This window comes from Phascolarctos cinereus, unplaced genomic scaffold (assembly GCF_003287225.1).
Source record: "Phascolarctos cinereus isolate Bilbo 61053 unplaced genomic scaffold, phaCin_HiC Scaffold_1;HRSCAF=81, whole genome shotgun sequence".
NCBI classification, from domain to species: domain Eukaryota; kingdom Metazoa; phylum Chordata; class Mammalia; order Diprotodontia; family Phascolarctidae; genus Phascolarctos; species Phascolarctos cinereus.
Window position 1 is genome coordinate 205,441,643 of NW_027555514.1, and position 13,993 is coordinate 205,455,635.

At 34.7% G+C, this 13,993-nt stretch overlaps 1 protein-coding gene across 5 annotated transcripts in view; it reads left to right on the forward strand.

Annotated features, from left to right (window-relative positions):
• AMN1 (antagonist of mitotic exit network 1 homolog) overlaps positions 1-13,993 on the forward strand; it is a 90,783-nt gene that overhangs the window by 18,502 nt on the left and 58,288 nt on the right. For 3 of the 5 annotated variants that reach the window (XM_020975789.1, XM_020975793.2, XM_020975790.2), the window contains 4 exons: positions 2,435-2,567; positions 6,346-6,490; positions 9,359-9,576; positions 10,170-10,226. In XM_020975789.1, the coding sequence (XP_020831448.1) occupies positions 2,435-2,567; positions 6,346-6,490; positions 9,359-9,576; positions 10,170-10,226 (553 nt within the window). Of the gene's footprint in view, positions 1-2,434; positions 2,568-6,345; positions 6,491-9,358; positions 9,577-10,169; positions 10,227-11,959; positions 12,689-13,993 lie in introns of all 5 variants that reach the window. The other 2 variants (XR_013487433.1, XM_020975791.1) reach the window with 2 other exon arrangements.

Consider the following 13,993-nt stretch of genomic DNA (forward strand, 5'->3'; position numbering starts at 1 on the left):
ATTTATGGGAGGACATGCATGAAAGTCACTCAGGATAGATTGTGATCTATATTACTGGAGGGAATATCCATATTGATAAATTCATAGGTCTATTGGAATATTGCAGGCCCCTTTGAGAGATCATAGGATTTAAAGCTAAGGGACCTTAGAGATCCCAACCCCTTATTTCTACTCCATTGCTAAGGCCTGCCAATTTTACCCTGGTAACATATTTCAAATATAATCCATTCCCTCCTCTGACACTGCTATATTTTAGTGTAGGCTCTCATCACCTCCTTTCTGGAATGTTGTAACAGTCACCATGGTGGGTCTACTTGACTCAAGTCTTTCTCCACTTCAACTCATCCATTTAGCAGCTGAGATTGTTTTCCTAAAATACAGGTCTGATCTTATCACCCCTACCCCAACTCAAAAAACTTCAGTGGTTCCCTGTTGTCTCCAGGATCAAATATGAAATACCCTCTTTGGCATTCAAAGCCCTGCATAATCTAGTCACCTCCTACCTTCTTAATCTTCCTATACCTTACTCCCAGACACATACCGTTTGATCTACTGATACTGGCCTGCTAGCTATTCTGAGAATAAGACACTCCATCTCTTGGCACTGGCCATTTTCTCTGGCTGTCTCTCATGCCTGGAATACTCTCTTTCCTTTACACCATTTGCTGGCCTCCCTGGTTTCCTTTTAAGTTCTGACTAAAATCCTATCTTTTACTGGAAGCCTTTCCCCAACCCCTCTTAATTTTAATGCTTTCCTTCTCTTAATTATTTCCTATTTACCCTGTAAATAGCTTGCTATGTATATATTTGTTTGCATGCTGTCTCTTCTACTGAAAACTTCTTGAGGGCAAGGATTGTTTTTTACCTTTTTTTGTATCCCCAGCAATTAGCACAGTACCTGGCACATGGTAGGCTCTTAATAAATGTTTACTGATGCATTGATTGAGTAGATAATTAAATCTATGTGAGCTGATAAGGTCACCAAGAGATTGAGTATACTGCCATATATTCATAGTTAGGGAGTATGAGATGGGTGATGAACCTGCAAAAAAGACTGAGAATAAGTATCAGACAGAAGAACAAAGAGAAAACAGTGTCACAAAAAGCAGAGAGAAGAGAATCTAGCAGGAAATTATAGTCAGCCATGAAATGCTGTAGAAAGGTCAAGGATGACCATTGAGGAAAGGCTATTACATTTGGCAATTAAGGGATTATTAGCAACTTTGGAGAGTAATTTCAGATGAATAATGTTAGAAGTCAGATTGTAGATGGTTTAGAGGAGAGTAAAAGGAGGGTTTTAGTATAGGTTGTAAGTAGTAGGGATAAGATTTAAAAGCTAGGTTCTCTGATTACAAATCTAGTACTCTTTCCACTACATTACATTTTGGTGTCATCAGAATCCCATTATGGAGACCATTTCACACCTTACCTATTTATAAAGCTAACCCCAAACTTATTCACCATTTTGTTGTTATTGAGTCATATCCCTCTCTTCATGACCCCATTTGGGGTTTTCTTGGCAAAGATACTTTAATAGTTTGCCATTTCCTTTTCCAGCTCATTTTACAGATGAGGAAACTTAGGCAAACAGGGTTAAGTGACTTGTCTTGGTCACATAGCCACTAAGTGTCTGAGGCCAGATCTGAACTTAGAAAGATGAGTCTTCCTGACTCCAGGCCCAGTGCTCAATCCACTGCACCACCTAGCTGCCGTATTCATCATTTAGACTATACTATTTGCATAATTTTTTTGGCCAAAGTTTCTTTATCATTTTTGGTGTATAACTAAGTGAAAGGAAATACTGGAAATGAAATATATCTTAAAAACTTAAAGAAGGGATGACTAAATGCCATTTCATAACTAAGATCCTTAGGCCCTTGAGGGGTTCAAGGAAACTTGACTGAACAAATATATTTCAGTGGTCAGTAAGCCATTCAACAAGCATTTATTAAGTAGGAAACTTGAATACTGGAAAATATGGATTTGGAGAAAGAGTATGCATGGGCAGCTAGATGGTGTGGTAGATAGAATACTAGGCTTGGAATCAGGAAGACTTCTCTTTATGAGTTCAAATTCCAGCCTCAGACACATATAAGTTGGGCAAGTTACTTAACCCTGTTTGCCTTAGTTTCTTATCTGTAAAATGAGTTGGAGAAGGAAATGGCAAACACTCCAGTGTCGTTGCCAAGAAAATCCCAAATAACCTCACAAAGAGCCAGACATGACTGAAATGGCTGAACAATAACAATGTAGTATAGGTATGAATAGTTGCTAGGTATTTAATAAAGTAGAAATGTGTTCAGCTGAAAACATAAATATCAATACCAAATATTTACACGTACTGCATGGAAGGAGCATGTACTATATTAAACAACACTGGAATAGAAGTGGGAACCATAATACAATTTATTTTGTCCTACTGTTTACATTTCAGATGCCTTTGGTGCTTGATGAAGAATATTTCCAGATATGTCACAGACATTAAACTTTTGCCTCCTAATATAAAAGATAAGATGATTAAAATAATGAGTTTTCAAGGGCGAATAACAGATTCCAATATTAGTGAGGTAAGAATACATAAACTGTTCAAAGTTGCACTAATTATATATTAGATTTGGTTAGTTTATACTAGGAATAATAACTTTAAAAAATGTACCAGAACATCCGTTTTTCCCTCAGCTCAGCAAAATATTTATGTTCACCAGCTACTCCTACATTTCTCCCAATTGTTTCCTTGACTTCTTAGTCATCTCCTTTGCCTCACCAAGTTCATCAGACTCCACTGCTTCTGAACCAGTGCCAAGCTTTTCTACTCTACTCTCTCTTACTCACAACAAGACTAACCTCATTTAAGACCTCATCTTCTTATGAACCTTTTCCTACTTAGGTGTTCTATACCTTTCATCTATTTAGTCTATCTACTCTTTCTAAGTAAATATGCTACTTGAGAATTAGAAGTGTTGAGAGAATGAAAGTGTTAGTGAATTCCTGTGCCTGTGGTCAGAACTTGAGTTCTAAAATGCAAGTGGAGAATTGATATGATGAAAGAGAGCTGTTCCTGTTGGGAGAAACCGAATTGGTTTATGTACAGTAATGTTAAAGTGTTAAACTGGCAGTACTACATTTTCTTTTCTTTTTAAAATTTATTTAAGTACTACATTTTCTATGATGATACTATAGACAGTTTTTTTCCTGAGTGCATGTTTTTGCATTCATTTAATAATCTATTTTACTCAATCCTGCTGAAATCAGATTCTGTAATTACTGTTCTTATTGTTTTAATAGTTCTTGAAAGTGTATCAGTGTTTAAATACATAATATAGACATATTTTTGCATTGCCTTATTCTTGACTTCAGAAATTACTCTCTTTTCTACTTTTAAATCTGTGTAAAATATGACTTATCTCCCAGGAGACATAGAAGATATGGGAAATGAAGTATTAATCTTGATAGAATAGAAACAGTGACTTCCTCTTTTCAGCCTCACATTGATCTTTGAGAATTATGTCTACAAGAGTCAAAAGCCTGTGAAAGTAAAAATATCACAGAAAGATCAAGAATATAAAGATTTCTTATGAGAAATAAAGAAACAAAACAACTCTCCTGTAGCAGGTGGGGGAAGGGGAGATGCTCCTCAAAATGTCAAAGGTTTTAAATATTTTCTTATAAAAATTACATTGAAATATCTGTGGAACTTATTGTTTACTTCTGTATTATCCCAGTGAACTGGTTTATCAATCTTTCTATTATTGTTCTTTATGTTTAAGAAACTGAAAAAATACAATTTCCTACATAGAAATATCCTTTGTATCTATTCAGTACTTTTTATGGTATCTGAACTTATTTTTTTTACATTCTAACTCATGCCTTTTTTTCTTCAAAAAGAGCCAAGCTAACTCTTAAGAAAGAGAATATATTCAGTGAATACTTTAATCAATCAAAAAACATTTATTAAGTACCTACTATGTGCCAGGCACTGTGCTAAGTGCTGAGGATTCAAAATGAGGCAAAAAACAGTCCCTACTCTCAAGGAGATCACAATCTAACAGAGGAGACAATAAACAAATATGTACAAAGAAGCTACACATACAGGATAAATAAGAAATAATTGAGAGAAGGAAAGTACTAGAATTAAGAAAGGTTGAAGCAGGCTTTCTTATGTAGAAGACATATTTATTAAGCTCCTACTCTGTACAGGGCACTGGGCTATGCACAGGAGATTCAGAGACAAAAATGCAACATCCCTGCCCAAGGACTTTAATATTCTACTGGGAAGGATGTAACATGCACCCTTTATGCAAGGGTAATTCGAAAGGGAGAACACTAACGTTTCAGAGGATCGGCAGAAGCTTCACAATGGAAATATGACATCTCATTTAAATCTTAAGGGATAAAAAGATGGAAACTTTAATAACCAAAATATAGTGTATGTTATTGGATGGAGAAGCAGGATGGAATAGCGGGCTTTGAATCAGGAGACCTGAGTTTGAATCCCATCTTAGATACTTACTAGCCATGTGATCTTGGACAAGTCTTTTAACTTCTCAGAACCTCAGTTTCCTAGTCTGTAAAACAGGGACAATCATTTTTTCACTGCCTATCTTACAGGGTTATTGTGAAGAAAGTACTTCAAAGTTTAAAATATTTTATGTGTGAATTATTATGAGAAAATTATATATTTATGCTTCCTGAGTCTTACCTGTTATTAATATTCAATGTTTCCCTAATTTTAAATAAAATGAAGCATTATATGGAAAAACTCATAGCTTCCTTGCTTTTCAAGTTTTTGCTGTAGCAGAATTATAGTAAGAATATAAGCTGTTAGGATGGCTAGGTGGCACAGTGGATAGAGCAACCAGCCCTGGAGTCAGGAGGACATGAGTTCAAATCTGGCTTCAGACACTTGACACTTCCTAGCTGTGTGACCCTGGGCAAGTCACTTAACCCCGATTTCCTTCCCCTACCCCCCAATAAGCTGCTTAAAGACAAGGACTTTAATTTTTTTAATTTCCACTGTCTAGCACTGTGCCCAGCATGTAATTAGTACTTTATAAATGCTTGTTGAGTGACTGAATCACATTAGCACTGGGTAAACTTTAGAGATTGCGTTGATCCATTAAATTTAGACACATCTGTACTTTCCAAGAAAGTTGTATTTTTGTTAAAGCTGTAAGTATGTAAGTAACAGCTGTAAGTATGTAAGAGTAAATTTGTTAGTCTTTAAAAATAACTTAATCACTGATACTCCAAATCTTACCCATCTATTCTCTATACCTTACCATCTTGGAGATTATATGTTTCAGTCTGTATTGCTTTGATGGTAGTAGACTGATTGCTTTCTAGAATCCAGTCATTGGTTTTCCTACCTTGTAGTTAGATAAAGTATTGATTAATTGCTTGCTGTGTGCCAAGAACTATGTATTGGGATACAAACTCAAGACCATCCTTGCTTCTAAAGAACTTATGCTCTGATGAAGGAAAACAACACATAAAAGTGAGCTGGAAGAGGGGTAAGGAGAAGAGTACCCTACAGTGCCATGGCATGGTTCAGGACAATCCAGGAATTTGTATGAAGGCTGGGAAATAGCAAGATAAGGCAAAAGCTCACCTATTAGATCTGAATAACCTAGAAACAGAGTCCATTATAACAATGGGGAGGAGCTAGAGGTGATGGGAAAAATGCAGAATAGGCTTAGAAATTAATATTAAGTATGATTTCTGTAGCACTTCAAGGTTTGCAGAAATGCTGTATATGCCTATTTGAACTGCTCAGCAATTTTGTGAATTACTACAGGTATCATTACTATTTTACAGATGAGGAAACAGGGTCAGAAAGATTAAGGAACTGTGCCTATATCTGGTGTCAAATGAGATTCAAGCCAAACACTTTCTGCTATGAAAGGCTATCTTTCATTTAACCCCTATACCACAAAGCAAAAGATTTCAAAACATCCCTCTTCTAAACCTTCATTCATTCTGTCAGTCTTCCTTTTTGTGACTTTTCACCTTCAAATTTTTATCTTCAAATTGATGTTAATTTGAACATGATTTCACCTATATGAATACATGTGTTGAGGGATTATACAGCATAATTTTTTATGGTTCCTTGCAACTCAATTTCTTTTGTAGAAAGATGTTACAAATGAAATTATACAAGAAACCATATATAACATTTATTGCAAAATTAGAGAGCAAAGAAATAACACTTTTTTTGTAATTCTTTTAAAATTATATATCAATATATATAATTTTTGCATGAAACTGAGGGAAATATCTTCAAACTTGAGTTTATAAATTTATAAACAATATCTGGTTTAATGAAAAATTATGTATTTTTTAAAATAGATTTTGCACCCTGAAGTAGATTCTCTAGACCTCCGAAGCTGTGATATTTCAGATACTGCATTATTACAGCTTTGTAACTGCAGGAAACTGAAGAAATTAAATTTAAATTCCTCAAAAGAAAATAGAATTTCTGTTACTTCAGAAGGTATGTTTTTAAACACTGGTTTTAAACATTGATTTTGATTGTTAACTTATTTTTTTTCCCTTTGTTAAAAGTGATTTTTTTAAGATCAAAGAGTAGTCTGTTAAGACTTGATATAACTGCTCCATTTTGTTCTGTGTTCACGACTTTTGCTATATGTGACCTCTGCATGAACTTTGTGACCAGCTTATAATACCTGGTTTTCCTTTCCTTCCCAAATTACCACAGAAGATAGTTGTTAAAATGAAAAAAAAGGACTTCAATAGCCCAAGAACATCTGCTTTCCTTTATCTTATCTCACAAGTGATTTTTGGTCCCCTTTGATTTACTACAAATAACTATACTAACAAAGACACATTCCTTTTTATGTCCTGTAACTATTGATAAATATTCTCCTTAACAAGCTTACTTTTTTATCTTTGTATAACCAACTGCATTGTAATAAGCATTTTCCCCTCTCTTTGTCTAACATGTAGATATTACTGTCCAAATTGTTAGAGACACACATGTCCATCAACTGCTTGGTGTAGTATGTTTCACTCTGAATGTATAAACTGCAGTGGACCCAAGAAGAACTGGTATAACACCTTTTGTGGAAAGGAGAAAGAAGAATCTAGCAGTTAACTTTTTTTTTTGTCATGGACAAATATATAAAATAAAATGCATAGGATTACAAAGGAAACTAGTTGTATTAAAATAGTTATCAAGTTAAAAAAAATAAGTTCATGGACCCCAGATTAAGACCCCTGGTCTAAAGTAAAACTGAAGATGATGAATAAAGAAATTAAATTTATTAATAAAAATAATCGTGGGTTTAGAGTACATAATCAGAATTTTTGAAAAAGAGGAACCAAGGAAGAGAAGACTTGTGAGGATACAATATTTATCTCTAAAATGGTTAGACTTTTTCCTGTGGATGCAGAGGGCTGAATTAAAAGTAGTAGGTAGCAGTTGCAGAGAGGAAGATTTAGGTTTTATGTAAGGAAAACAATTAGAGCTCTCAAAAAATGGGCTGCCTTAGGAGGAGTGAGTGCATTCACCTAACTTTTAAGCAAAGGCTGTATGATCTCTGATTGGTTATGTTATAAAATAGATTAGCTATAGGTAGGATAAATGACCCCAGAAGTACCTTCCAATTCTGAGATTCTGTGATTCTGACCTACTACTTTACATTTTATTTCATTTTATTTTATTTTATTTTATTTTTTTAGGCAATTGGGGTTAAGTGGCTTGCCCAGGGTCACACAGCTAGTAAGTGTCTAGTGTTTGGTCTGAGGCCGGATTTGAACTCAGGTCCTCCTGACTTCAGGGCTGGTGCTGTGTCCACTGTGCCACCTAGCTGCCCCTACTTTACATTTTAAAGGCACTAAAAAGTAAAGCTATCTATTTATGGATTGCTCCATGTTCTTTCATAGATTTATTCATGGATATTTATGGTCTTTCTGGATCCAGATAAATAAAATAAGCAAAAATATAAAAGCAAGAAAAATTGTTCACTGCTAAAAATTTCATTCTCTTTTTATGGTCGATTTTGTGACATATCTTTAAAAGTGTTTGTCTATGACTGACATGCTCTGGCCTACTAAATATACTCTTTTTCTTGTGGAGGTCAGATGATGACTTAATAATATACCAGTGCCACCATGTATATCCAGATCCTCAGACCAACCAGACTCCAAGACCTGTTCCTTCCATATTGCTCACCTTAATGGCGCGTAAATGACACTGCCAAAAAATCTGGGGCCATTCCAATCCAGGGAAAGAATAGCACCCATGGAAAGAGAGGTGGAATATGGTGGTTAAAGAATTTGCCAGTTAGGTGGCACAGTGGATAGAGCACCAGCCCTGGAATCAGGAGGACCTGAGTTCAAATCTGGCCTCAGACACATGATACTCACTAGCTGTGTGACCCTGGGCAAGTCACGTAACCCCAATTGCCTCACCAAAAGAAAAAATAAAGAATTACTCAGCATTTAGAATTGGGTCAGAGAGAAATGATAGGACAGAGGGAAAATTAGAGAGAGTGTGGGACCCAGAATTGAGTATGACAATAGATGCAAGAGAGATTGTGAGGTTGGAAAGGTCAGAAAAAGTAAATAAATAGTATGAATACAATGGTACTGACCTTTTCGATAAATGACTTTGGATTTGAATTTAAATAAGTCTTTGTTTTTCAGAGACTTACATGTGGTCAAAGTTAAGTTTTGAATATCCTATGACAATTATAATTATCATTAAGGATTTTTATATTAAAGTGACACTCATAGGATCACAGAATTGTTTTATGTTATAAGAATATGATTGTAAAGTACTAAAATAAGGGTTTTTTTTTTAAAGAAACTGAATTTGAGCATCTAATTTGCTGTGTCCCATTCCTACTTGTCAACTTGGAAGGCTATATATTTATTCCAGTGCTAAAAAAAATTGCTAAAAAATTTTTTTAAATAACCTTCTTAGAATAACCTTCAAACGAAATCAATCCAGTGACTTTATGATACCACTCAATTTTTTTTTAACCAGAAAATGTTACCCACTATTATCAACCACATTATTCACCAAACTTAACTCCAAATAAGTTTTGGCTATTCAAAAAAATCATATCCATTCTTTTAAAAAATGAAAATTTTTTACCTCATTTGAATATTGAAGATATTTAAAAGAATTTAAAAGAAGATATATTAAAAGAATGAAGCATTCTTTTTTTAAAATGTTCTTAGTTGTGGCATCATCCTTGGAATAAATGGATACCTCTCAAGGTAACTTCATTGAAAGGGACAACATTTATTTGGATATCTAAAATCTAGTGTTTGAGTTTTTAAAAATCAGTCGTATCATTTTATAGTCACATCTTGTATACTTTTTTCCCATTAGGAATAAAAGCTGTTGCATCAGCTTGCTCATTTCTTTCTGAAGCCTCTTTGAAAAGATGCAGTAATCTCACAGATGAAGGTGTCCTTGCCCTTGCTCTCAATTGTCGGTTACTGAAGATAGTTGACTTAGGTGGCTGCTCAGGTATTACTGATGTGTCTCTACAAGCCCTTGGAGAGAACTGTCCATTTTTACAGAGTATTGACTTTTCTGCTACTCAGGTAAATTGTGATATTGGTTTAATAATAACTACATAGTATATTTTATATGGATATATTTTATACCTAGCTATTTGTCCCAATTTGTAAGATTTCTAAATCATTCTTTCATTTCTAATTTTTCTCTAGTTTTGAGCTTTAAAAGTAAATGTGTTCATAGTTTAACCTCTAAAATAAATTTAAACAAAGAAGATGTATGCAAATGATATATTTTCTCAGTAAAGTGAAGTGAAACTTTCCTAAATGATTTCCAGACAGCTAAGTGAGACAGTGGATAGAGCACTGGGCCTAGAGACCATAATAAATGAGTTCAAACATGACCTCAGACTCTTACTAGCTGTGTTCTGTCCAAGTCATTTAACTTCTGTTTGCCTCAGTTTCTTCAACTGTAAAATGGGGATAATAACAGCAGCTACTATCAGAGTTGTTGTGTGATCAAATGAGATATTTATAAAGTACTTAATGCAGTTCCTGGCACATAGTGCGTGCTATATAAATACTTGTTCCCTTTTCCCATCTTGTCTTTTTAAAGAAAAGATATTGCTCATATTTCCATCTTCTCTATTTATAATATAATTCTCTTTTAATCTGTCTAGGTAACTGACAGTGGTGTGGTTTCACTTGTTAGTGGACTATGTGCTAAGAAATTAGAGGTAATTTTAAAAATATTTATGATGATAAAACAATGCTGACAACAAAATATATATAAATTGTGGTACTTGAAAAATAATTTTAAAAAGTTTATTATTAGCTAAATATCTTCCTAACCTGAATAAAAAATATGGCCATTCATTCACATACAGTTGTCGATACTTCCTCAGTTAACCTACTTTTGTCTTTCATGAGTAGAATGAATTTATAGAATTTCCAATTACTGTAAGAGTGAACTATGGAAAAAAGGTCAAGTTTACTGCCAGAGAAAGTTATGATCAATGAAACTTATTATTCAGGTCTGAGAGATTCTGCCTACAGAGAGACTGGAGGTAAAGAGAAGATCAGGAAGGGCTTTACGCAGGTAAAGCTAAATTTTGAGCTAAATTTTAAAAGAAACTAGTGATAATGACTGAGGCTAGTAGCCATCTACTGGAACTCCAAATGGGACAATCCCACAAGCATGCTGCTTGGACTCAAACATAGATCAGAAACTTGCAGAGCTCAAACTAGAAGAGCAATAATCAGAAAAGAAATGAAAACTATGGAGCTAAGAATTAGAAAGGGAGGGGGCAACTAGGTGGTGCAGTGGATACAGCACCAGACCTGGGATCAGGAGAAACTGAGTTCAAATCTGGCCTCAGACACATAACACTCACTGGCTCTGTGACTCTGGGCAAGTCACTTAACCCCAATTGCCTCACCAAAAAAAACCAAAACAAGACAAAAAACCAAAAAGAATTAGAAAGGGAAATAATAATTTAGTGCAAAACATACAAAGCCACGCCTAAGCAACAAATTCCCTGAAAATTAGAATAGGCCAAATTGAAACAAATGAATCAATGAGATAACAACAAATATTAAAACAAAGGCAAAAGACTGGAAAAAAAGAAGAAAAAAAAGTAAGGCATATCATAAAAAAAAATTGACCTGGAAAACAGATGGAAGAGAGATAATTTAAAAATCATTAGACTATCTGAAAACTACAACCAAAAAAAAAAAGAGCCAAGACATTTCCTTTATGCTTTCATGAAAGAAAACTGCCCATATCTCCTAGATCCAGAGAGCAAAATAGAAATAGAAAGAATCTACCAGTCATGTCCTGAAACTCCAAAATGAAAAACTTCCAGGAATAGTGTAGTCAAAATCCAATCTCCTAGTTAAAGCAAAAATACTAAAAGCAGGCAGACAGTATTCAAGAACCAAGGAGCCATGATGAGGATTGCACAAGATTTAGCAGCAGCCACTTTAATTGAGCAGGGAGCTTGGAATAAAATATTCCAGAAGGCTAACACAACCACAACTACTTTACTTAGCAAAATTGAGTATAATCCTGCAGGGGGAAATGAACCTTTAATGAAAGAGAAGACTTCAAAACATTCTAGTAGTTATAAATATTATAAAATTAAAAGGATTAGTAATTATAGAGGAAAGAATAAGCTTAGTTTTGGATATGTTGAGTTTGAGGTGTCATTAAAATAGACATTCAGGTCAGAAGTCTTATAGTTAGTGAGAGACATGAGTCTGGAGATGTCTGGACTGAGTCATCATTGTAGCATTTGAAGTCCTTCAAATGTTTGAGATTGCCAAGGGACAAAATATAGGAAAAGATGAGAAAAAAACAAAAAGAAAAACTAAGGACAGACCTTTGAGAAATACCTATATACATTAGATTAAACTAAATGGTTATCAATGTCCTTTCCAACTCTCTAATTCTATGATTTTGTGATTCCAGACAAAAAGTTCTTGCCACCACAGTCTCTTGTAAATGACTCAGCATCAGAAATAGAGGATTTTTCCCAATGGAAATGACGTTAAAGAAAATGCATTATCATCTGTTTTGCCATCATATGCTAAGAACAATTGAGTCTTGTGGCAAAGAATTGGAAATTCAGGAATGTTTATCAATTGGGGAATGGCTAAACAAGTTGTGACATGATTGTGATGAAATTGTTGTTCAGTCATTTTAGTCATGTCTGACTCTTCGTGATGACATTTGGGGTTTTCTTGGCAAAGATACTGAAGTGGCTTGCCATTTCCTTCTCCAGCTCATTTTATAGATGAGGAAACTGAGGCAAACAAGGTGAAATGACTTGCCCAGGGTGACACAGCTTGTAAGTGTCTGAGGCTGGATTTGAACTCAGGTCTTCCTGACTCCAGTACTGATGCATTATTCACTGTGCCACCTAGCTGCAATGATGGAGTACTATTGTGCTATAAGAAATGATGAGGGGGGTGATTTCAGAAAAAAACATGGCAAGACCTATATGAACTGATACAAAGTGAAGTGAGAAGATCCAGATCATTGTACACAGTAACAGCAGTGTTGTAATGATGATCAATTGTGAAAGACTTGGCTACTCTGATCAATACAATGATCTGAGTCAATTCCAAAGGACTCATGATGGAAAAAAATTGCTATCTACCTTCAAAGAGACAACTGATGAACTCAATGGAAATTGAAGTAGGATTTTCTCACTTTATTTATTTTTCTTGCTTTTTTGTGGAAATGTGTTTTGCATGATTTTGCATGCATAATTTATACCATATTCCTTGCCTTCTCAGTGGGTGGAAGAGGAGTGGGAAGGAGGGAGGAAGAAAATCTGGAACTCAAAATTTAAAAAGAATGCTAAAATAAATGAATAATGGTGGGAAGGGATTGAGTCTTTCCTTCTGACTTACAGTTTAAACCTTCTGTATGTATTGACTTCCCACCATATTAGAATAAGAGCCTCTTGTGTATAGGGACTGTCTTGATTTTCTATTTGAATTACCATAAGTGCTTAACAAATACTTTTTTCATTCAGCTTTTCATTCCATTAGAGTGGTAGAAGAAAGACAAAAGTAATTATCTAAATTTCAATGAATATTATTCCCATTCAACAATAAACAAGTATTTCTATGTGTCAGATACTATGCTAGGCACTAGGGATACAAATACAAAGAATGAAGTAATTTCTACTCATAAGGAGCTTATACTCTAATAAGGAAGACAATAAGTGCATATAAAAATATATAAAGCATAACTATAAAGAGAATACATATGTAAACATACATATGAAAGTATAGATAAAGTAGTTAAATGCAAAGAGGGAGGGCACTAACTGGTTGGGGAATTAGGAAAAGCTTCATGTTGAATATGGTGTCTGAGCAGAATCTTTTTTTTATTTAATGTTTTATTTTTCCCAATTACATGTAAAAATGATTTTAACATTCTTTTTTTCAGATATTGAGTTCCAAATTCTCTCCCTCCTTACTCTCCTCTCTCATTGAGAAGGCAAGCAATTTGACATAGGTTATACACGTGTAATCATGCAAAACACATTTCCACGTTAAGTCATGCTGAACAGAATCTTAAAGGAAGAGAGGGACTACATGAAGTAGAGACAAGGAGGAATTGCATTCCAGGCAAGAAGGGCCATCCATAAGTGCAAAGGCATGGAGACAGGACATGGAGCGTAGTAAGTGAAGAACGAAAAGGTCAGTTTGGCTAGGTTGCTGGGTACAGAAGAGTCTTATCCAAAGAGGATGGTAGATTGGAACTAGGTTGCATAGGAAATTCAAAACTAAACAGAGGAGCTTATATTTTATTTTAAAGGCAATAGGAAGCCCCTAGAGTTGTCTGACTAGGAGATTCACATAGTGAAAGCTTTGCTTAAGAAAAATCACTTTGGCAGTAGTGTAGAATGGCCTGGAGTAGTGAAAGACTTGAGGTAAAGAGACCAATTAGGAGAATGTTGCAATAATCTATGTGAAAAGTGATGGCCTG